General features: G+C 46.0%; 1 protein-coding gene across 1 annotated transcript in view; it reads left to right on the top strand.

Annotated features, from left to right (window-relative positions):
• Nucleotides 1-24,878, top strand: part of HIPK2 (homeodomain interacting protein kinase 2) — a 122,462-nt gene that overhangs the window by 75,564 nt on the left and 22,020 nt on the right. The window contains exons 2-9 of the mRNA XM_014546705.1: nucleotides 4,088-4,211; nucleotides 4,487-4,606; nucleotides 6,938-7,024; nucleotides 8,800-8,984; nucleotides 14,036-14,198; nucleotides 17,078-17,285; nucleotides 18,157-18,278; nucleotides 22,508-22,650. Of these exons, the coding sequence (XP_014402191.1) occupies nucleotides 4,088-4,211; nucleotides 4,487-4,606; nucleotides 6,938-7,024; nucleotides 8,800-8,984; nucleotides 14,036-14,198; nucleotides 17,078-17,285; nucleotides 18,157-18,278; nucleotides 22,508-22,650 (1,152 nt within the window). The remainder of the gene's footprint in view (nucleotides 1-4,087; nucleotides 4,212-4,486; nucleotides 4,607-6,937; nucleotides 7,025-8,799; nucleotides 8,985-14,035; nucleotides 14,199-17,077; nucleotides 17,286-18,156; nucleotides 18,279-22,507; nucleotides 22,651-24,878) is intronic.

Raw genomic sequence — 24,878 nt, 5'->3', positions numbered from 1 at the left:
GGTTTGGCTCAGTGGATAGAGCATCGGTCTGCAGACTGAAGGGTCCCAGGTTCAGTTCCGGTCAAGGGCACATGGCCGGGTTGCAGGCTCTATCCCCCATTGGGGACATGCAGGAGGCAGCTGATCAATTATTCTCTCTCATCACTGATGTGTCTGTTTCTCTCTCCCTCTTCTTTCCTCTCTGAAATCAATAAAAATATATTTTAAAAAATTAAATAAAAACCACACACACACACACACACACACAAATGGAATTTCAACCTGTGGATATGGGTACGATTACTATACCTGTTTCCTAGGGCCATGGAAATTGTTCCACAAAATGCATGACTTAGAGCAACAGATAGTTATTTTCTGGAGGCTGGAAGTCCAAAATCAAGGTGGTGGCTGGGACATCTCCCCTCTGGGGCCTGTAGGGGAGGACCCTTCCTTGCCTTTTCCAGCTCTGGTGGCTCCAGATATCCCTTGACTTGTGACAGCATGACTCCTGTCCCTGCGTCCGCCCTCCCATGGCTGTCTTCCCTCTGCGCCTATGCCCAGATTTCCTGCTTCTTATGAGGACACAAGTTATATTGGACTAGGGGCCCAGCCTACTCCAGTATGGCATCCTCTTTCTAATTACATGTTCAGTAACCCCATTCCCAAATAAGGTCATGTTCTAAGGCAGCGGTTCTCAACCTCTGGGTCGCGACCCCTTTGGGGGTCGAACGATCCTTTCACAGGGGTCGCCTAAGACCATAGGAAAACACATATATAATTACATATTGTTTTTGTGATTAATCACTATGCTTTAATTATGTTCAATTTGTAACAATGAAAATACATCCTGCATATCAGATATTTACATTACGATTCATAACAGTAGCAAAATTACAGTTATGAAGTAGCAACGAAAATAATTTTATGGTTGGGGGTCACCACAACCTGAGGAACTGTATTAAAGGGTCACGGCATTAGGAAGGTTGAGAACCACTGTTCTAAGGGATTTCAACACGTCTTTTGGGGGACACACAATTTATCCCATGACAATCTCTGGAGCAAGGATGAAAAGAGAAAAGAAGGGGTCCTAGGACTTTGCCATCTTGTAGCAGTCAGATTGAGGACAAGTCAGCAAAGAATATGGACAAGCCACCCACCGAGAGGCAGGATGGGTGTGGGAGGGCATGGTGGACTCTGTGAAAGAAATCCAGCTCTTGGTCACAGGGCTGAGAAGTTGACCGATGGAAGTGACAGCATGGTCACTGCTGATCTTGGCCAGCGCAGCACCGGAGTGGAGCAGAGGGCGGGAGCCCAGTTGGAGGAGGTGAGAAGACGGTGGGAGGCAAAGCCATGGAAAAGGCAGATCACTCTTAGAGATTTGGCTTTGGAAGGAGAACAGAGAAATAGGGCAGCAGCTGCCAGGAGAAGAAGGGATTAAGGAAGGCTTTGTTTTGTTTTTGGTGTGTTTTGTTCTTGTGTTTGTGCTTTATTTTTTTTTTTAAGGGCGATGCTAGAGCACGTTTGTGTGCTTAAATTAGCTCTAGCTTCGTGTTGTGTGTTTACATTGTGTGTGTTTTGTATTCAGTTTTCGTTATCACGTGTGTTCTCACGTTGCCTCCCAGCATTGAGGCCCCTCAGGGGCAGGACTGTGCCCTCTATTTCTCTCGTCTACCAACCGTCTAGCCTGACACTCATTCATTATGGTCATGGCAAGAAAAATATCCTGTACACAGCCTGGCACCACGAACGGCTGTTCTTTCATTTTCTAATGGAGAAAGGACTAACAGTGATTTCCACAGGCGCTGTTCGTGGAACGTCAGCTGACAAAATCCTTGTCTGGTGTTCTCGCCAGAGAACATTTCTGAGGTGCCCTCTATGAGACAGACTCATCTGTTAGGTTCTGCCTGGCACATCCTCAGGGAACAGAAACTGGGAAACGGGTTGCTTAGGGCCATGAGAACAGTTGATTGACCTCCTAGGAAGAGCAGCCCCATGGTCACATCCAGAGATGCCCCATGAAACCAGACCAGCCTGTTCTTCAGACCCACCAGGAGACGGGAGTGTCTGGCCACCGAGGGCAAAGGCACAGGCGACAGGAATAGGGGGCAGGTGCAGAAATGCGTGCTTTGGAGCCAGCAGCCTGCAGAGGAGGGCTCCCCACCAGGACTCTTCTCCCAGGAAGGCTCCTGAGCCTGCGTGCGAGGGGAGCAGGCAGGCACACCAGACTCTACCACAGTGAGGCAGACACCTGTCGTCAAACGTGTCGTCTTCTCTCTAATGTTCTTTTCAGAGATTGCTTCTTTTCTAAGGGATGTGGGTTTTTAAACCATCTCTAAAGAGATTGCATGGCTAGAGGCAGCCTGCAATAATCCCATCAATTGCACGCAGTGGTCAGGTGGCTCGGAAGCCCTGGTGTGTGTGGGCACACTGGACACAGTGACCTAGGCCGATATGGGATCGAAGGCCCCATGACACAGGACAGACCAGCAGTGACCTAAAACCATCACAGGCACCCCCGGGCATCAGTGCCAGAGGACAGGAGCGGCCTGCCGTGGTCACACAAATGGTCACCACCAGGACTGCAGGAGACCAGGACTAGAGAGGGGCCAGGTGCTGGCAGAAGATGCCCGGGAGTGAGGGGACAGGGACAGGACAGGACCAAGAAGTAGTCCCGAGGCAGCTCACCCCCCTCCACAATAACTCCCTCCTGGGAAGACCAGCCTTGCATTGTGGGAAAAGCACGTCTTGCAGCCCAGATGAGGGCTGTGGCTCTCTACCAGCGCCCAGCACACAAACTCCTTTTTACATGTGAACAATCAAGACTTTGTAATAAGACGCTTTGGTTTTGGTTTTGATTGTTCAATACTGTTATCTGGATGAAAAAGATGAGCAATGAGAGCAAATGTAGAGGAGCAAGGTGGGGAGGTGCTGTGAGTGGGTGAAATCAGCTCCCAATGGCAAGGCAAGTGGAGGTGGTCTTGATCACGCCCTTCCTCCCAGCTCCCTCGCCCACCCCCGCTGCTGGAAGGGTAGGAGAGCAGCACTTTCTTCATCGCTTCATCAGGCGGACATTTCTGGAGGAAACAGAAGTTGGGCTAATGTGGGTCATGAACAGAGGAGTGCCTTGAGCCACATCTTAGAAACAAACACAAGCTGCGTTCATATCTCATGCTTTGAACTTGGTTTTCTCCAAAACGAACCCCTACCTGCTTATGGCAGATTCTCAGAAAAGAAGATGCACTGTGCTCTCTGCTTCTGGGGACTGACTGTGTGAGATGTTCTCTGCGGTCCGGTGCTCTTCTCCGGGAGCTCAGCCCGCACCTCACAGCAGCGGGTCCGAGTGCGCTTCTGACTGACATCAGACTATGTATCCATGAGCATGGCTCTGTAATTGTGATATTAGAGAACTTTTTAAAAAACTTTTATTTGTTGATTTGAGAGGGAAAGAGAGAGAATCATCCATTTGTTATTCCACTTATGGATGCATCCATTGGTTAATCTTCGTATGTGCCCTGACCCGGGATCCAACCTGCAACCTTGTTGTATCAGGACAACGCTCTAACCGACTGAGCTACCCAGCCAGGGACGGTGAACTTTTTAGAAGCTAATGAAAAAAACAGTACTTCCTTGGGAAAGTGGGATACAAACTCCTAAGGAAGGGATTGTTGGCATGGACGGATATTATAGTTTACCCCATTATTCTGGGGAGGCCTCTTGTTTTATATGATATATTATTGAAAATAGAATGCCTGTATTTCAGAATTCCTTTGTAAAACCTGGGTGTTCTGTAGACATTGGTTGCCTGAGTTTTCTTACAAAGGAAAGCTCCTGCGTGTCTCTGAAGTGGCTCTTAGCTCCTCTGGTGGGAGTGGGATGGTGATGGAGTCAGCAGTTTGGTTCCCTCTGGGTCTGTTCTGGAGCCACAGAGCAGCCAGGGCCGGGCCCCCTGCTCACGGGAGGACCGAGCCGAGATGGGAGGCATCACTGCCACACAGTGTGGGAACCACAGGCCCTGGGGGTTCACGGATGGGGTTTTATGTAGAGTTCATGTCGAAGTAGCTCCTGCATTTCTAAACTGCTAATGCTTTCTTCCTCTCTGCGTTCTTAGGGCCCCTGAGATCATCCTTGGTTTACCATTCTGTGAGGCGATTGACATGTGGTCCCTGGGCTGCGTCATCGCGGAGCTGTTCCTGGGCTGGCCGCTCTACCCAGGCGCCTCAGAGTACGACCAGGTGGGTCCAGGCCGCACAGGTGTTCAGGACAGTCGCTCCTGTTTCATTTAGAACGGGACACGCGGGCGAGGTTATGGGGTTTATGTCGTCTCCCAAACCCTGCTTCCCTCAACCTTGCTTTTCTCTCTATATTCTTCTTTCTTTCCCCTTTTTCATTTTTCACTTCTTTCTTTCCCTATAACATTGTCTTTTTTCTCAAAGGCACTAAAGCCATTAATATACCACATGCAAGGTGACAGGAAACGCTCTGACCTCATTCTCCTCTTTTCTTGCAGATTCGGTATATTTCACAAACACAGGGTTTGCCAGCTGAATATTTATTAAGCGCAGGGACAAAGACAACTAGGTTTTTCAACCGTGACACGGACTCACCGTATCCTTTGTGGAGGCTGAAGGTAGGAAGAGCGTCCCCTCCATCCCTCACCAAGGCCCAGCATTCAGGGGAAAGGGTGGGGCAGTTCGAGGGGAGCTTTTGACTGCAGCCCGCATGGGTGGGAGAGGGCTGTTGTGATATGTGGTGTGGATGAATTTCAATGTTCAAAAGCACCACTTTGCTTGGCCGCTGCCACCTGCAAAGCTCAAGTCCCAGCTCCGACTGCTGAACTCCCAGGATTTAATGAGGTGAACCCTGATGACCTGTCTGGTTTGTGTAAAGAGAGAAATGCACCACCCCCTGCCCTAAAGGAGCTCCCCGTCCAGAGGGAGACCAAGCACGTGCCCCTATGTAAATGCCATGTAAGTGGGGACCTTGAACCCTGCCTGTGGCGAGGGCCCCTGAGGAGCTTTTGAGCCGGGCCCTAAGATGAGGAGGGTTTCCCGCCCAGGAAACAGCCCCGGCAGCCACACCTCCGAGGCCCCGAGGAGGGGTCTGTTGGTCCAGCCCGCAGGTGCTGCCACTCACCGTTGCACACCAGGAACTCGGGTGGTTTTGCTTCAACAAAAACATGTTTTGCTTTCACTTTTATCTGTGCCTCGTAGTTAAAAATTAACGTAATTTCCTGGGAGGGAGAAAAGAATGCTAGTCTTCAGTGTTTTATGTTCATTTTAGGTGCTTCCTTTTTTGCAAGAGAGTGGGTGGGTGTTTTTATTTTGTTTGGTTTTTGACAGAAACCACAGCCAAATTCTAATATGATTTAAAGATAATGTGTGGAATCTAATGAACAAAATAAACAAAATAGAAACAGACTCATAGATAAAGAAAACAGACTGGCACTGTCAGAGGGGAGGGGGATTGGGGAGCTGGGGTAAAAAAGTGAAGGAATTAAGCAAAAAAAGAAAAACACTTACATGCCCTAGCTGGTTTGGCTCAGTACATAGAGTGTCAGCCTGCAGACTGAAGGGTCCCAGATTCAATTCCGTTCAAGGGCACATCCCCGAGTTGTGGGCTCGATCCCCAGTAGGGAGTGTGCAGGAGGCAGCCAATCAATGATTCTCTCTCATCATTAATGTTTCTATCTCTCCCTCCCTCTCCCTTCCTCTCTGAAATCAATAAAAAATATATATATTTAAAAGAAAACTTACAGACACAGACAACAGTATGGTGATTATCAGAGGGGAAGGGGGATGAGGGGAAATAGACTTGACTTTGAATGGTGAGCACAGAATACAGTATACGGGGATGTGTTATAGAATTGTACTCTTGAAACCTGTATAATTTTATTAACCAGTGTCACCCTGATAAATTCAATAAAAATCAATAAAATAAAGGTCATGTGTGGCCAAGAGTCACAAAAGATTTAGAAGAGAGATTTGGGAGCTAAGCGAGCACTCTTGGTCTGTTGGTGGGAGGGCTGGCATTTGGTGACTGTGAGGTGAGAGGCTTAAGGTCAGTCCAGTAAAAAGAGTCCTGGTGGCGGAGAATGAGGCCAGACGGGCAGGGTTCATGTCCATATCTCAGGTAAGAGCCTCGGTCCTACTTGTCCCCAGGGTCGAAGCCTAGATCTTAGCTGCTCCACGTGTGCTGTCCCGGAATGAGATTTCGAGGTTTACTTACCTGAGATCCATGGATGAGCAAAAAAAAACCACACACACACAAAAAACAAACGAACAAAAAAACAACAACACATAGTCATTGGAAACAGCGGCTTCCTAGACCAAGGCCAATGGGGACCTGGCCGAGTGTGCCCGGACCCAGACGGAGGGGCAGCAGAGAACAGCCCAGAGGCTGCTGCTGCCTCCTGGCCATGTGACCGTGGCAAGCTCCTAAGCTTTCTATTCCTGTTTCTCCCTCTGGAAATGGGTCGGTAATCATCCTGTCTAAGATGGTTGTAAAGTGTCTTAAATGAGTTCATGTGCTTTATAATAGTGCCTGGCACGTAGGGAGAGCTATATGCATAAACATTTGATAAAAAATTAAATTAAATTTTAAAATGTGTGGAAGGGCCTTCTGCTTTCCCACATATGGAATCTTACCATATCCCTTACAGTAGGGGGAAATGTAGGGTTTTCATGGATACTGCATTCCTTGTTCATCTTGGAATCCTCCAGACCTGACTCAGAGCAGGCTCCCTAACAGGTGTTGGTGGGAAGGAAGGAAGAGAGATGAGTGAGTGTGGAGGATGAAGAGGGAGAGTAATTAGTGTGCAGGTCACTTTAAGAGGAATCAAAGTCTCCTTCTCCAAAAGGTAGGAAAAGGCCCGCCATGAGAAACAGAGGGTAGAGGTTTTAAGTCACAGTGACCAGGAAGTAATTCACATTACCAATCGGCTTTTGCCTCTCTTGACCAGACACCAGATGACCATGAAGCAGAGACGGGGATTAAGTCAAAAGAAGCAAGAAAGTACATTTTCAACTGTTTAGATGACATGGCCCAGGTAAGCTCCGTGGGCGAGCATGCAATGTCAGCCCTTAAAAACCAAGCACAGCAAGGCTTCTGCAAGAGCAATAGACGGTGGTGAGTAGAAATCCACATTACTCAACTGCCATGGTTGACCTTGACCTCATGACCTGCCAGCCTGAGTAAGAATAGCAATGGGTTTGTAGGACATTGTTAAAGCCTTACACCAGCTCTTGAAAAATAGCTTCAGTTTATTGGTTCCCATTTGCGAAATAGTCCTGGCCAGTCTCACTGACGTTTTCATGAGAAGAATTTAAGCCCATTAGTACATTTGAGCTTAATGCCCTTGACTCAGTGTTAGTTCCTAAGGGCTGCCGTAACAAGGGACCACAAACTGGGGGACTTAAGACAACGGGCATTTATTCTCTAGAAGCTAGAAGTTTCAAATCAAAGCACCACTGGCCATGCTCCCTTGAAAGGCTCTGGGAAGAAACTGTCCCATGCCTCTCTGCTGGCTTCTGGTGGCCCCTGGATGGAGTCAGTGTCCCCGCATCCCCAATCTCTGTCTCCTTCTTCATATGGCTTCATCCTGTGTTTCCTCTGGTCTCTGCATCTAAACCTCCCTCTTCTTTATCTTATAAAGACACCAGTCATTGGACTTAAGGCCCACCCTATTCCAGTTTGACCTCATTTTAACTGGATCACATCTGCAAAGACTCTATTTCCAAATAAGGTCACATTCACAGGTGCCGGGCATTAGGGCTTAAACATGTCTTTTGCAAGGACACAATCCCATGCTTCACACTCAGTCTCTCTCAGCTCACTGGAGGGGTCACAGGCTCTCACTTTTGTGCCCAGAGAAAGTGCTAGAACTTCAGCTATCTTTAGTGTAAAGACTAGTCTCAAATCAGGGCAAGCCAAAGTGAATTTTTCTTAAAAGCAATGAGAAGTAAAGCTAGAGATCAATAAACATTCAGCACCCCTCTTACGGAAGACAAGTGTAACCCCAAATCATGACACCGAGTAGAGTATCCTTGTCAGTTGATTAGAAGCTTAGATTGTCTTAGAAAACAAATTGCTTTCCAGAGCATGTCTTGGAAAACGTAGAAAGCACCACAAAACAAGTCTCTTAAAGGCTATGCTGGTAGAGACTTGATCTGGGAGGAAAAATCCTGTGCAAACACCCTGCTTGTCTGGCAGAGGTGACCCAGTGAATACAGGGACTGAAATGATCCGGCCCTAACTCAGGGAGCTACAGAGGATGACACACTGTAGGTGTAGGGGGAGGGCACTTAGGCCCCAGCATTTCCCTCCGAAGGTTAAATACATAAACCTTTTGCATCTTATTTTGTACTGCTTGGTTGTTTTGAATTGTGGTAAAAACAACATAGCACAAAATTTACCATTTCAGCATTTTCAACTGTACAGTTCAGTAGTATTAGGTTCATTTACACTGTTCTACAAACAATCTTCAGAGTTCTTTTCATCTTGTGGTTCTTTTCCATGAGGTGTGATGTGAGGCGCATTTTGATTTAACTGATTATAGCAAGAGGGTGCACATCCTGTCACTTCTGTATGTCGCAGGTACCGGCAGCGACCGCCCCTTCCCCATGCGTGGCCTCCCTCCGCCTTTCCCGCAGAAAGCCCTGCCACATCCTGTGGGCGGCAATGGCATGTGGCGGTGCCTTCAAAGGGCAGACACCGCCCTGTAGGAATTGAGAAGGGGGATTGAGAGATCGGATGGAGTTGCAGAGCAGAAGGGAGTCGAGGAGGCCCAGCGGGGTCTTGGTAACCTGTCCTCCTTGCTTCCAGGTGAACATGACCACAGACTTGGAAGGGAGTGACATGCTGGTGGAAAAGGCAGACCGGCGGGAGTTCATCGACCTGTTAAAGAAGATGCTGACCATCGATGCTGATAAGAGAATCACTCCGATCGAAACCCTGAACCACCCCTTTGTCACCATGACACACTTACTCGACTTTCCTCATAGCACACAGTAGGTGTCCTGCTCCGTGCTCTATACAAGGGCTCAGAAACTTTTTCTTTAAAGCCCCAGAGTGAATGTTTTAGGCTTTGCAGCCAAATGGTCTCCATTGCAATCAGCTCTGCCATTGTAGCTGAAAGCAGATGCAGACAAGACACAAACAAACGAGTGAGGCTGTGTCCCAGTAAAACATTATTATAAAAACAGGTGGCGGAGCCTAGGCAAGTCCAGGGCTGGGTGGGCCGGACTCTGGGTGTCTGTGCATGGAGGGAAATGCTCAAAATGGCAGGGTCCACAAAGCAAAGCCACTCTCAGTGCCAGAGGTCACTCCCAGACCCTTCCGGAAAGGACTCTGTCTAGTTTGGATTTGGGTTCATTCATTCATTCATTCAGCGTGCTGTGTGCTGTACCAGCTGCTGGGGGACAGTGGGGGGCAAAGCAGATGGGTCCCCTTCCCAGTCTAGGAGAGAGAAAGGTACGAAACTAGTGATGCCCAAATAACCAGGCTGATATCAGGGCAAATATAAGGTGTGATGAGACCGAATGACAAGGGAGCCTCACTTGGGACAGAGCAGGAAGTGAGTGCAGAAGGATGAGTGAGAGGTAACTGATGGGAAGGCTGGCGAGGGCGGAAAGGGTATTGCTTGTGGGGAGACTCGCCATGGACAGGACCAAGCCCAAGAGCTGGGGGACAGTGGGAGAGCTGAGGCCCCAGGACCAGACGGGACGAGCCTTCCTCGTACAGGATTTTGGTCTTGATCCTAAGAGCAATGGGGAGTCGTTGAAGGACCTGTAGAAGGAACTGGCTGGTTAAAGTGTCAAGTTCATGAGCCCTGAAGACATGGCCATCACATTGGCAGCTTGGAAGTTGTTGGTGACTTAGAGCTGTTTCGGTGGATGGTAGAAGCAGAAACCAGCTTAGCCAGTTGAAAGCCTGAGTGAGAGGTGAAGAAATAGACAGGATCCTTTCAAGAAGGGAGACTGTGAAAGGGGTGGGAAGAAATGGAGGGGTGCCTGGGGAGGGCCCAAGGGGACTTTAGGAAGAGACTTGAGCACTTGAAAATGCTGATTGGAAGTGTCTGGTACTAAGTGAGAAACTAAAGATAAAAGATGCTCAGAAGAGAAGTTTCCTGAGACGGTGGAAGGGGCTTGGACTCAGAGCACAGGTGGAGGACTAGGCCAGTGTTACCGTGGATGAAGGAGGGCGCAGACGTTGGCTGGAGTGCTGGGTTAGCAGAGGAAAGTTGAGGGAGCTCTTCAGACAGTTGTCTTCTCTTGTTGAGAGCAAGGTGTTTAGGTAGGAGAGTTTAGGTAGTTGGAGCAGAAGGTGGCAGAGAAAATTGAACAGAGAAATACAGTGGAATTGTTGAGCATGGAGGTTGGACATGAAGAATAGGATGTAACTGAACTCCCCAGGTGAAGGCATGGAGAAAAGAGAGGGTTGGGTTCATCCAGGTTGGAGTTTTGTCAGGCTACTAAGAGAAAGAGAGATTGACAGACTCATGATGTTGGAATAGAGCATTGTAATCCCAATGGATGGCTATGGGGCCTTAGCTGAAAAGGAAAGGAAGATGAGAAGGTCCAGAGACACTGAACAGTCTGATCAACTCAGACTGGCTATTTTAGTAATTGTCAGATGAACCAGATGGGTGACAATGTGGCTGGGGGCGGGGTACTTGAATGTGTGGTCTGGGGGAGTGGAGCAGTATCAGGTTTGATAGTCCAAAGAACCCACAGCCGGCACTGAGCCCCAGGGTGAGAAGTAACTGAGAAGCCAGGGTGTCCGGCAGGTAATCCGTGTGTCCCTTGAAGAGTCCCTCGGTGGCAGGGCATGTGTTAAAGTGAAAGACTGGGTCGGAGGCACAGGCCCGGTGAGTGAGGGCAAGAGAAAAGGCCATGGCAAGAATGGGAGACAGTACTAGTTTTCAGGGTCTGCGATAACAAATACCACTGAGGGGCCGAGGGGCTTAAAAAGCAGAAATTTGTTTTCTTACAATTCTAGAAGTCCAAGATCAAGGGGTTTGGCAGAGCTGGTTTCTCCTAAGGCCTCTTTCCTTGGCTTGTAGATGGCTGTCTCCTCCCTGTGTTCTCACATGGTCTTCCTTCCTCCTCAATATGAACTGGACTAGGGCCTACCCTGCTGACCCCATTTTACCTCTTTAAACATCCCATCTCCAAATTCAGTCACATTCTCAAGTACAGGGGTTAGAACTTTAACATATGAATTTGGGGGGAAGGGCACAGTTCAATTCATAACACAGGGTAACCAGGGATATCACTTCAGCCACTCAACCCAGAGGTATGTGGGATGAAAGTCACATCCCTGGACGTCTGCAGGGAGAAGCAGTGTGCCCACGAGCGCCAGATTAGAGAGGCTCAGGGGAAAGGGGAAATGTGTGAGAAGAGGCTGGGGAAGAGAGACATTTGCAGATCATGGTTGACCTGCCATGACAAGACTCATATTGGGCTGAATCTCAGGCTGGACTTGACCTTAGCCAGCCTACAAGAAGTGACTGGTGGCGCCCGCCACAGTCGGCACATCCTCTAATTTCAGTTCTGTTCTTTATCAGTTGATGTTAAGCAAGTCAAATCTCATTACAACAAACAGTGAGTCTTTCATTTAGAACCATGTTTGAAACAACCGAAGTCCAGTACAAAGAAGGAACCTGGACCCATTCCTTGCAAACTCTTGTTGTGGTACTTGTCCTGTTTCTGGGTGTGGTAGGAGTGCTTCAGGGGGGTGTCATTCGGTCCCACAGAGGGAAGCCAGACTTGGTGATTTACTGAATAAGCTCCCAAAGGATCACTTTATATTCAGGAGTGAAGTGGGGTGACTGAGAAAGAGCTATGGATAGGAGATGGAGGGGTGCTCTCCAGTGGGTTCGCATTAGCCATCTGTCAGTGAGACAATCACCCACATAAAGTCAGAGTCACGGCTGCATGACTGCTGGGTCCTGTCCAACTCTGGGTTCCATGAGGAAGCAGCACTAGTGCTTCACTGTACTTGGTGAAGACCAAGCGGGGAGACCACGAGCATCAGCTTCAAATTCAGATCTTGGTGTGGGTCCCAAGAGGACCACTGACAATTTATAACTCAGAAAATGGGCCTCAGAAGGAAAAGCAGGTCTTTGAGCACACCGAGGCTTCCCTGAGAGTAGGCCTAATCCCTAAGGGCCCCTAGAACTTGCTGAGAAGACCAGGAGAACTCCAGGGCGAGAAGAAGCCTCCAGGCCCACCCTGCTGTAGACCCCACCTTTGGGACTGGGCCAGAGCTGCCCCAACATCTAGACCAGTGATGGCGAACCTATGACACGCGTGTCAGAGGTGACACACGAACTCATTTTTTTGGTTGATTTTTCTTTGTTAAATGGCATTTAAATATATAAAATAAATATCAAAAATATAAGTCTTTGTTTTACTATGGTTGCAAATATCAAAAAATTTCTATATGTGACACGGCACCAGAGTTAAGTTAGGGTTTTTCAAAATGCTGACACGCCGAGCTCAAAAGGTTCGCCATCACTGATCTAGACTGAGACGTGAAAGAGGCCCCCCCATTTCTCCATACCAGGATTCTAGCGCACAAGTTTCTTACAAACGAGCCTCATAGAAGTAACCCAAAATGCAACTGCCAAGACATTTCAGTTAGAAAATTCTGAGTCTAAAAGCTTTTGGTTGAATTGTCACAAAATTATTGAGTGCTTTCCATACGTTCCAAAGGGAATATAAAACCTATATTTTTATTCCTTCAGCCTCTATAGGAAAGCACTTAGCAGTGTGTTTGGTACTTAGCAGATGCTCAGAACATGCTGGCCTTACCAGCATTATTAGTTTTTTTAGCTATTGGTTACTGTAGGGCACGTTTTCCTTTCTCTCCAGGGTCTGCAGTCAGTAAATGATTTTGTGTGCATTGTGTGGCCAATGTAAATAATTCTTAACTCCGAAAGAAAGCGGAGTCTCTGGCATGTCTAAGACTGTTTGGAGCATCTTTTATGGGAAGGATGTTTTGGGGTGGCCCACAAGCACCTGCTTGGCCCAAAACATAGCTTACCTATAGAATGCAGAAATAGTATTACCTTTGCAATCTTAAAATAGTAGAAAATTATTATATTTATATACAGTTATTACATTATAATTAAATAAGTATTTAAAACTGAACTTTAAATGCTGTTTTATTTTGAATATTAGCATTTGAGGAAAAGTAAGTTTAATTAGAAGAAGACACAAACTGAGAAACAAGGTATAAATTCTGAAGAACACTTTATGGTGGACTTTCACGAACTTGGTTGCACTTATATTTCAAGAGGATGTATATGTATATGTGAAGATTGTCAGTAATTAGCTCTTGCCCTTGGCAGATTACCTGTCCTCTCTAAACCTCATCCTTACTCCTAAAATAGGGGCACCACTCATCTCTCCTTCTCGTGGTTGTTGTAGGACTGAGTGCAAGGATCTTGCACACAACTACCACAGCTCTCTGTCACTGTCAGCCACTATTACTAATTATTAATATCATTACAGTTCTCATTACATGCCCAATTCCGGTGCGGAGAAAGTGGGTAACAGGGTCATGATACTGGGTTGGCCAGTTCCTTGGCTGACCCCTAGATGGCGCTGGTGCCCCAGACTCGCTGGGAAGGATTAGCGCAAGGAGTTGTCTTTGTGGAAGGTGGCAGCAGGTCATGCATGAGAACTTACACATTTGTTTATGGGCCAGAAAGCATACTGGAAGCTGAGAATGAGCAGGGAAGGTGGAGACAGATCAGCGATATGAGGAAAATGCAGCGAGAGCCATCAGGTCTGTTGTGCTGTGGAGAACCGTTGCCTGTGCAGGCTGGGGAGAAAAGGCAGTAAGACAGGGTGATACTTACCTAAATAACGTTAACTGTACAAACGCAGACTTTACATGAGAAATCCAGGAAATTTAGGACTAAAGTTTCCCCACTTGTCTTGTTTACTAGATTAACTGTTCTCTCCTTTTCTCTCGCCATTTTCTCCCCTTTATCCCATGCTACCCTCTTCTCTTTCCCTTATACCTCCGTCTCTGCCTTTCTCATGAACAGCGTCAAATCATGTTTCCAGAACATGGAGATTTGCAAGCGTCGGGTGAATATGTATGACACCGTGAACCAGAGCAAAACCCCTTTCATCACTCACGTGGCCCCCAGCACATCCACCAACCTGACCATGACCTTCAACAACCAGCTGAACACTGTCCACAACCAGGTAAGTGGGGAGCAGAGAAGGCCGGCGGGGCTGACAGCAGCAGGAACTGTATTTCCCCAGCCAACCCTGTCAGAAGACAGAATTCCTCTACTGTCACATTCAACCCTGTAAGAAGGTGTTTGCGTCAAGGTTATTTCCTTTGAGAGCCGGCGCTCTTTCTGTCTACTGGGGGCCCCATTGAACAAGTTGTATGCAACTCACTAAGGAAGTTGTTTCTGAGATGGTACCTCTTACCACTTCTCTCTGTCCTGATGTAGGAATAAGGTAAAGGAGATGCTATGATCCTTGTATGTCCGGCTTCTGCCTGGTAAAGAATTCTGAACTGGGACACTGGCGATCATCCAGTTCGGGCCCCTCCTCCCTGTCCCCAGACAGCTGTGTCCACATGATCTCCTTCCAGGACAGATGAAACCTGTCCTTTCTCCAAGTCATGGGGAAAATCAAGTCAGTCTGTCATCAGAATTCCAGCACCTGGAACTGAAAGGGACCAGGAAACTAAGGTTTTCTTCCCATAGATGTCCAGCCTTTCACCGAAAATTAGCAGAATCTAGCACCTAACATGCTGCTTAAAATATGGATGACACCAGGAAATATTTCTTGACTGAATAATCTCCAGGCCCTACCTCAGGCGGTCTCTGGTGTCTAAGAGACTTTTACTTCCGTCTTCCAGTGTGACCAGTTCCCCAAAGAGTCTCCCTAGATTTTTTCAGTTTTAATATCAGTCTGCAGTGACAACACTCCTGTGTGTGTATACTCACGTGCGCGCACACGCATGCCTCCAGAAGAAAGGCTGTACTTCCCAGCCTAGCCTCTCTCCCTCTGCCTAAACTCTAGGAGAGGACACCCAGCATCTGCTGCCCCTGGGGCCACTGGTGTTCTGAACGCTCTCCTGAGGGGGAAGACCTAAAGCTCGCTAAGGCCTTAGCGTGCAAAGAAACAAACATTCCCTCCCAGCACCTAGCCCAGCCCTCAGGCTAAGGCATCCACAGCCAGACAGGTGAGGTCCTCGACAAAATCTCACCATGGTTTTGTCCTTCCTCACCAGAACCCCACCACAGTGCGTAGACTGATCTGGCTGGTGCCAAGAGCACGCAGAGCAGAGGGAGATCAACTTAGAAGGGAAGGTTGGCCAAACCCAGGGAAAAAGGGAGTGCAAGACCAGAGTGCATAGACGGTGTCCATTAGGCAGTAATTGGAGACTTTGGTGGGGGGCGGGGGGGAGGTACATGCACAAAGTAGTCTTTTGGAAAGACCGTTCTAGCCTCTTGCCCAGTGAGAATTGGAAGAGAAAAAGTGGAGGCCAGAACATCTCTGGTCAGAGCTTCCCAGTCCCAGGCACCGCAGGAGAGGACCTCCACTGGGGAAGTAGCGATTGACGAGAGTCAGGGGGTTCCAGGGACATTTAGAAGGAAGAAGCAGCAAGTCTAGTGGCTGACCAGAAGGTGGGATAGTTGAGGATACCAGTGCCCCAAAGAGGGAAGCCCAAGGCTCCAAGACCTGCAGAGAGTCTGGACTTGGACGTGTGGAATCTGAGCAGAGAGTGGGAATATGTCTGTGGGGAAGCCTCCCAGAGAGATGGGGACGTGCAGAGAACCAAGAGGAAACACAAGGCACGTCATCAGTAACAAAACGCGGACACTGGCCCACACGTGTTGCACTGTCTCCCCTCACACTACCTGGAGGCCAACCATGTGGGGCTGCACAGACACTTAACATTACAATGTGTATCTTAAAATGCAAACATGTGCGCCACATCCCTTAGTAATTACCCTCAAACAAATAAATGTGCTTTGCACTGAAAGGCAGCATAAAATCTAAGTATAAAAAAATATGTAAAATGAGACTTTACCCTTTTTATCAAATTTGACACAAATACATACCCTTCGTGTAATTCTATTTTTGTACATGTCCAAGATGTCCTTGTGATTCTTTACTCCTTATTCTTTGGTCCTTGTAACCCCTGGTGGCCAACCCTCTTGTAAGCAATGGTGACTTTGAAGCCATTGGTAACCTCCACCTACCATGCTGAAGATCAGTGTGAATAAAGCTAAGATGGGGTAAAATTGGACAATTCCCAATTTAGAAGTTATTTTCCTTCTGCTATCTTGCTTCACATACAACTTCGATGTCAAATGATGTTGCTTTCTGAAAGAGAAAGGAGAGAGGACATAATTTCAAAATTGCTCTAACCTATCTCCACTTCAATTCTCTTGACCTAGCATCTTTTCTCTCTCAGTGTGTCCCGCTCCCTCTCTGTTTCTGAAGCATATTTCTTTACAGTAACTGCTGTGTGGCCGTCTGAGGGTCTCTGTAACCAATGCTGCCCCCAGCCCTCCCCAGGCAGGTGTGCCCTGGGCCTGCAGGTGCCTCTTCCTGGGCTGTACCCTCAGGTCCATGTATGTGCACCCCAAGCCCCTCAAATGTGGGACAGAGCAGGGGTTCAGCTTGCCCCCGTCACTATGTTCCAGGGCAAAACCCAGGGAATCCAGGAATCCTAAACTCAAACCTGGCTTTCCACGGTGTTATGAAGATATGTTTGTCAAAGTGGAGGGCAGAACATAAATCATCTCTAGTCTGATGTTTAACTTTGTAGTGTTTAGACCTGTGGTCTGGGAGCATCGTTTGCTCTCTTGCCTGGGCCCACAAACATCAGGAACAGCACCAAAGGCGACTGTCACGTGGCTGCAGGCACCTGCTTCTCCTTGAGACTTTCCAACCGAATTTCCACTCCCCTCTATTTCTGCTTCTTTGCCCTTGGTTTTTGTTTGTTTGTTCTTCTTTGAGTTCATTTATTTGACTTAGATTCGTGTTTCCCAACCTGCCACCACCCTCATTTTTTATTTTTGTTTATTTTTGTTTAATCCCCATCATTCCTTTAGGCTCCCACCTCCACCAGTGCCACTATTTCCTTAGCCAATCCCGAGGTCTCCATACTAAACTACCAATCTGCACTCTACCAGCCCTCAGCGGCATCCATGGCTGCGGTGGCCCAGCGGAGCATGCCCCTGCAGGCGGGAACAGCCCAGATTTGTGCCCGGCCGGACCCCTTCCAGCAAGCTCTCATCGTGTGTCCTCCCGGCTTCCAAGGTAAGGCTGAGCAGACGCCACCTCTCACTGCTTCTGACCGGACCACCTCAGGGGCTCTGACACCGCAGGGCTCCGTCACGCCGACTTCCCTGGCATAAGGCCCTCTTCATTGCTTTCCATGGGCACGGGCATCCCTGAACTGTGGCCAGCCGAGAAACAGTGGGACTGTCATTCTCACCACCTGCCAGTGATTTGTCCCGGAATGACTGTCTTTAAATAAGCACATTGTTGTGCTCCCATTGTCATGCTGGTATCAGCTCTTGGACACCTCACATGAAATATCCTCCGTGTGGCTTATCTATAGGAAAGTGCCAATCCCTGACTGCCAAGGCAGCCAGTTCTCATGAAGAACATACCTCCCAGGCTACCCCTGCTGATTCTTCAGCCATACACCCAACACGCTCCTCCTGGAGCCTCTATGAAGCTAGAGTTGACCATGTACTTGGCTACAGTTTACACAGAAAGCCCAAGAATCTGTTGTGGCAAGCCCCACAGGGGCAAGCATGTGTCGGGGCCCAGTTTCAGAGTCAGGGCCACTCCAGATGGACTCCTCTGTCCTCTCCCCACACCGGCTGTGACGTAGTGACACACACGTGTCTTCCTGTCAGAAGCACGTTTTCCTGTTGTGACTCATCAGCATAACATTCCACTTTTGGCTTTACAGACTCCTTGATTTCACTTCTAGTCTTTGAACCCATTCAAGGTTGTTTTTTGCTTTTGGTTTCTAATTTAAGTTAGAAACGAAAGGGGAGAGTCCTAAGGACCAGGTAATGCCTGGAGGGGACCGGTGCAGAGAGGAGGGGAGAGCTGTCTTCCGCCAGCTTGCTCGCATCACTCAACCCCTCTCTCCCTCGCCCGCTGTCTGGAGCAGGGCTGCAGGCCTCTCCCTCGAAGCATGCTGGCTATTCCGTGCGAATGGAAAATGCTGTTCCCATCGTCACTCAAGCCCCAGGAGCTCAGCCTCTTCAGATCCAACCAGGTCTGCTTGCCCAGGTAATTCTCTCTTTATGATTCCCCGTATTGCCATTATCCCTGTTAATGTTTTCCACAAAAGCGATGTATCTCTGCTAATTCCCTCCCTGGCAATGAATTAGGTGCTTTGAGTCATTAGAATATCTCTGTAATATTCTGCATGATGCCCGAGTGAATTATCTTCCTAAGTGCCTAGCTTACAATTCCAAGAAGAAATTTAGACAGAGGGAGAATCTAGGGAGATTATTATTATATCTTTGTAATGCAAATTAATATAGGAGACCCAGGTTTTAATCCTAACTCTACTAATAACTCTCTGTGACTCTACTAATAACTCTCAGAGAACATTTCTTTGCCCCAAATTTCCTTCTTGTAAAATAGAAATTATTTTTTAGAGCCAAATAAGCCTTGGAGGTGATTTATTTTATAGTTGAAACAGGGTTACAGAAGCAGTGAGCTGGAACCTTCCTTATCTGTTCATATAGGTGCTCTGATGGTAGAATGAGATCATGGAGGTGAAAGTGATGAAAATTTGTAAAGTGTTATGGAAATTTAAGGTAACACAGTGATACAACGGTCATAGTAATGACACGAACTTTAATAACAGATACATCATCATTATGCCAGGTTCTTTAGTTATGTTTTACTTAAGCCCCACAACACAGTAAGATATTTGTTGCCTTTTGACAACAATGGAAGATGAGGCACAATCACTGGCACAAAGTCACACAGCAATTAGGTGACAGAACCAGGACACAAACCCCAGAAGTATGACACCAGCACCTGTATTTACCGCCATGCTATACTGCTTCCGTATGATCATTTCCGTTGTTGCTGCCGAGGACAGCTTGACCTCAGTGTTGTTGAAGTACCTTTATTTTTATTTTGTTTTTTTCCATCACCATTTATCCCCTCTATGCCCTCTTCCACCCACCCCCATAAGCACCTTTATTTTTAAATAAGGCAGGTTCCCAAAGGCTTTTCTCAAAGTGTTTCCAAAAACACTTTATGGTGTCCTTTGTTTAATAGAAGTTTGCAGTTTTCATTTTAATGTAGTCAAGTTGCATAGTTGTTTGGGGCTCTCTATTCCATTCCATTGGCCTAATATCCTATTGTCTTAACTGTTCTAATTATAATATGTCTTGGTATCTAGTAGGGATCGCATTCTTCAAAATTTCCTTGTCTATTCTTGTCCCTTCACTTTTCCATGTGAATTTAAAGATTACTCCTACATAAAAATTTTAGTCCCCCCACACAAAAAAAGTGTTGGCTTGTATTTATTGAACTTGACTAAAATTTATATTTACTTTAGGAACAACTGACAGTTTAATAAGATTAAGGATTAAGTCATTCCATCCCTGAATATGGTACAACTGTATATGTTACGTTTTATTCCTTTCATTAAAGTTTTCTTTTGTTGGAATATTCCTAAATATTTTATAGTTTTTGTTGTCATTAATAATTTCATTCACTATATATTTTAATTATTTGTCTTTGGTGTATAGGAATATACTGATTTTGGTCTATTGAGTTTATCTAAACTCTGTTTAGTTCTGATTGTTTCATGGATACCCTTGAATTTTCTATGTGGACTATCTTTTTATTTGCATATGATAGTTTTGTTTCTTCCTTTACAATCCTTATACCTTTTATTTTTTTTTCTCCTATCACTGTGCCGACAGCACCTCCAAAACAATATTTAATAAGTGTTGATATTGGGCATGCTTAACTTTAAAGGAAATTCTTTTAGCTGTTTGCCATTTGGTATTTTGTTTAGGATAGTTGATAAAGACACTTTATCAAGTTCGCTAATTTTTAATGAAGTAATACCAAATATTCTTCCTGCATCTGTTGAAATACTCACATTTTTGTTCCTTAATCTGTTAATGTAGCAAGTTGCTTAATAGATTTGCAGTGTTCAACTATCCTGTGTTTCAGAGATAAACTTTATTTGACCGTGTTGTGTTTGATATGTTTGTATGCTTTCCAATACTGGATTGTTTGTAAATACTATAGTTAGTACTTTTGCATCTGTGTTCATAAGTAAGAAATGGCATGTAATTTCTTTCTCTTAGAGAATCCTTATTTGATTTGGGCATCAAGGTTTCACCAGCCTCATAAAATATGTTGATTATTACCTCTTCTTCTGTTTTCTGGAACAGCTTGGTTAAGGTTGATATTAACCATTTTTCATCTCTTTGTTCTTCCAAATTCACACTGCAAGTGACCACTGACACCAGCTCCTATAGGCAAAGTCTTATCTTTATCATTATAAACAGAGAACCTTCTGTGTTTAAAGCAGGCCTTCTACTCCTGCCTCTCGCACTAGTCCTCATAGCTTCCTTCTGTTTGCACAGTTTGGTAGCAGGGCATTCAGAAAAGGCCAAGGTAGATCAAGAGAAAGAACTATAGCTCATGCAGAGCAAAGCAGCTTGTTCGTACTTTATCTGAGTAGCAGAAATCCAGGCCAGTCTCCCAGTGCTACTCCTCTGTACGCCAAAATCTAGAGATTCACATGCATATTCAAGGGTACTTTTAAATCCTCTTTTTGTGTTTGCACAGTTAACCCTTGTAAGCCCAGAACTATCTCTGAAAGAAATTACATTAGCATCTCTTTTTTTAATATTTTTATTGATATTTAGAAATAGAGGGAGGGAGAGGGAAGAGAAAGAGATAGAAACATCCATGATGAGAGAGAATCATGGATCAGCTGCCTCCTGCACGCCCCCCCACTGGGGATCGAGCCCGCAACCTGGGCATGTGCCCTTGACCGGGAAACGAACCCAGGACCCTTCAGTCTGCAGGCCGCTCTATCCACAGAGCCAGACCAGCCAGGGCTACATTAGCATCTCTTATTAGCGAACATAGACATTCTTCATTGTTCAGTTTGGTGGAAACCAACAGGCTCAGCATCCATCTTTAGTCATAGCAAAGGAGAGTTTTACCTTTTGCTCACATGGAAAAGGGTCCCTAGAGTATTATAAATCTCCAAGTGGATTTAACCTAAAGCTGTAATTGGGAAAGTGAACAAAAAGCGCGTGTGTGTGTGTGTGTGTGTGTGTTTAATTGCTACAGTGTATATAACAGGGAACTGCTGGAAACCAGTTGAATGTTCATTTGTAGGAGATTTGTTAAATTCATGTGTGCATAAAATGGAACACCATGCATTAAAAAGGACGTGGTAGACTAGTGCGTCTTCACATGCAAAGAGTTCTAAAATCTACGAAGTAAAAAATTCCTACCCTATCCAGTGTCATGTTGGGTCTTTTGTTTGTTGGTTGCTTTTTAGTTTTCTCTCTGCTTGTCACTTAATCCCTGCCAATATGTTAGCCTGTTACAATGGAGCTCTCCCCTAAATATTTTTAAATGGACCCTTCAAAGGACAAAAATAAGCTATCTTATAAAAATGAGTATGATAACAACTATAAGGAAAAGCAATAATTAACGTTTAAACTGATGCCTTCATTTTTCTCTGGGTAAATTTCTAGGTTTCAGGCAGAAGCGCTCCAAATACTATTAATTACTCTAAATATATTCAGAAAATTGGCATCATTCTTCTTATCTAAATATTTAAACCTTTTCAAGGATTTGATTTGTGCAAGTTAGAGAGGTAGAGAGGGAGTCTTTCAAATCCATTCCTCGTGTTAGTTTTGTTTGCTTTGCCCTTTTCCTCCCCACCTCCCAGCAGCATCACGTCCTTAAAGGGAACAGACCCTCTGTGGCACCCTGAGGATGTGTGCCCAGAAGGAAAGGGTGTGATCTTGCGCCCTCCTTTCAGAGACATGAGAGTGATCTTTATGCATTGCCTTAACGATCATGCTGTTTTGATACTGCCTAAAGCTGCGGTCACCTCTGTGCTCCCAAACCCCTACCCAGAGCTAACATCTTCACCACCATCATGGTGAGTGAGTAGGTTAAGGTGTAGAGATGGGAAGTACAGTTCTTGATTGAGACGGAACTTAATTTATGTCACTCTTCAAATGGCAGAATCCAAAACCCACTTTCACTAGCGAGGCTGGAACAGAAACTCAGAAACCCCCAACATGTGGAGATGTCTGCTTGCCTGATCCTTGTAGACTCTGTCCTTGCAATAATAAGTTTTTTACATTCTTCTAGCCAATCAAAGACCAGGTCTCCTCTTTTACACCTATCATAGGGTCTAGCATACTGAGTGTTTGGATCATGCAAATTCCTGTGATTGCTCCTGTGATTAACAAACATGCTGATTGCAAACATCCTTCGCTCCACAGCAGGCCTGGCCCAGTGGGACCCAGCAGATCCTGCTTCCCCCGGCGTGGCAGCAGCTGACTGGAGTGGCCACCCACACATCAGTGCAGCATGCGACTGTGATTCCTGAGACCATGGCAGGCACCCAGCAGTTGGCCGACTGGAGGTAAGCAGGAGAGCTGGTGTGTCTGGCCTGGGGGGGCAGGTCCACCATGGACCCTGAAAGCTGCTGCTCTGGCCTGTACCTGAATTCCTGGTTCACATATAATTTTTTAAATTAAGAAGACTATTATGTGGAATGTGACTACAATGTAAGGCGATGTAATTTTTAAATAAGTGTGCCAGGAAACAAGAAAATCAGCTTCATTACTTTATGATCAGTTATCACTTTTGACCCAAAATTCAGTGACATCATTTAATCACCAGTATAATCCACCAAACTTGGCTCCGGATGATTTTTTGTTTCTCCGAATTAAATTCCACTCCCAAAAATCGAAGATTTATCACCAGTGAAAGAATGCAGAAGAGAGCCCCCAAGGTTCCTCAGCAATTCTAGGAAGTGTTCTCAGGGTATTTTGCGATGTGGACACATTGGAGCCTTCTCAATTCTCCCAGGGGAAGGCTTGACAGAACAGGATTTATTTCAAATGGTAGACTCTGCTGAGTGTGGCTTTCAGTTAATAGTTAAGCTCTAAGTCCGCTTCCCACAGATCCCAGCGGCATCCGGCTAGCAGCCACCAGCACGCCACCCCAGCATCTGTTTTCAGAACATACCCCACCCCACTCTCTGACTTCCTCGCCCACACCATGCCAGCACCACCACATGCCCCCCGTCACCAGCGCAGAGCCACATGGCAACCCCTCCCACGTTGTCCCCAGCTTCCCATTCCCCATGAGAGATAGTTTGGGCTGTTTCCCATTCGGCCCAAACACTGGGGCAGGTCATATCCCTCCCCTCTGACAGGCTCCATACCAGCCATGTGGCCTCCCCGACAGTTCCTTTTCTGACCTAAAAGACTATTGCGAATGAACAGCTCTCAGTAAAACGTAGAGAAATATAGAGATATAAGCCCCCAGTCAAGCCTCAACTACAGGTTCCTCCGTTCCTCATTTAATTTTCTGACTAGTGAAGAGAGTACATAGGCTCTTTCCCACAGCCCCACGCACTTCTCACTGACTGCACCTCCCCCAGAGCACCCCCACTCATTAGAAATACTTTCAAACCAGGTAAAACTGGATTCATTTCTGGCTCTGCATGACCTGGGCAAGCTACTTAACCTCTATGAGCCTCAGTTTCTTCTTCCATAGAGTGAGTATAACAATCCTCACAGGACTGTTAGAGGCTGAAATTAAAATACAAAGCACTTGACCTGTATTTAATATGTACCATACCAGTGCCTGATACATGACGGGCGATAAATAAATCTATCCTCCCTTCCCCCATTGGCATCAGTTCATGCTCAGAAAGACCATCTTCCCTCTCCAGCTCATTAGGAACAACAACCAAATGGGAAGCTGTTTGACCAGTTGTTCTTCCTCACCCCTTTTTCTCCTAAAAAACACACATATATATTGTACTCTTTTTTGTTTTCCCATTATCAGCATTATAGTTCATTTCATTTCAGCAATACTCACATATTCACTGATCCATGCGTATTCTCTTATTCCTCATCCCTCCTCTTACCTGGTTACGGCAGATAACACTGAAAGCCTACACTCTTTCTTTCTCCATTTCATGCGTAGACCAAAGAACATCCATAATCATGGCTAATAAACAAAAGACAAGTACCAGTGCTAGAACCTGTATCAATGGAAAAAGAGAACCGTGTCTGTAGAAGAAATAGCAAAAACAAAATAAAGAAGCTATAATATCAGTTTCTAAAACCCCTGTAAAGGTTCAAAAGACATTATCAAATCTCTACAAAAGTGTCTCCCTCTTCATTTTTTTCCTACTCATTTCCCCCAAGTTGCAAAGATAAATTTTACAATATTTTAAAAATTCAAATGAATTATCTTATAGCTTTTAATTTTGTTTATGCATTAAGTGGGCTTTTATGGGCAAGCCTCTGAATTAATCACCACTTTTAATATTTCTGTGGGAAAACAAACCTTTGAGCTCCATACAACCCAGATCATAAGAGCTTTTGAAACATAACCCATTTTCAAGATAATGGCTGCCAGCATTACTATCAGCATGTATGGCTGTTATTTATCTTGATTTAATACCAAGCTCTCTCTCTCTCTCTCTCTCTCTCTCATGAGAGAGAGAGCTAGAAACATCCATGATGAGAGAGATATATATATATGGATATATATATATATATACACACACACACACACACACACAGTGGCCAGATTATTATGACTACCCCATCAGTACAATGAAGTGAATTA

The sequence above is a fragment of the Myotis brandtii genome, unplaced genomic scaffold (assembly GCF_000412655.1).
Source record: "Myotis brandtii unplaced genomic scaffold, ASM41265v1 scaffold455, whole genome shotgun sequence".
Lineage (NCBI taxonomy): Eukaryota > Metazoa > Chordata > Mammalia > Chiroptera > Vespertilionidae > Myotis > Myotis brandtii.
Note: the sequence above shows the minus strand (reverse complement) of the source record. Positions and strands in the feature narration are given on the sequence as shown.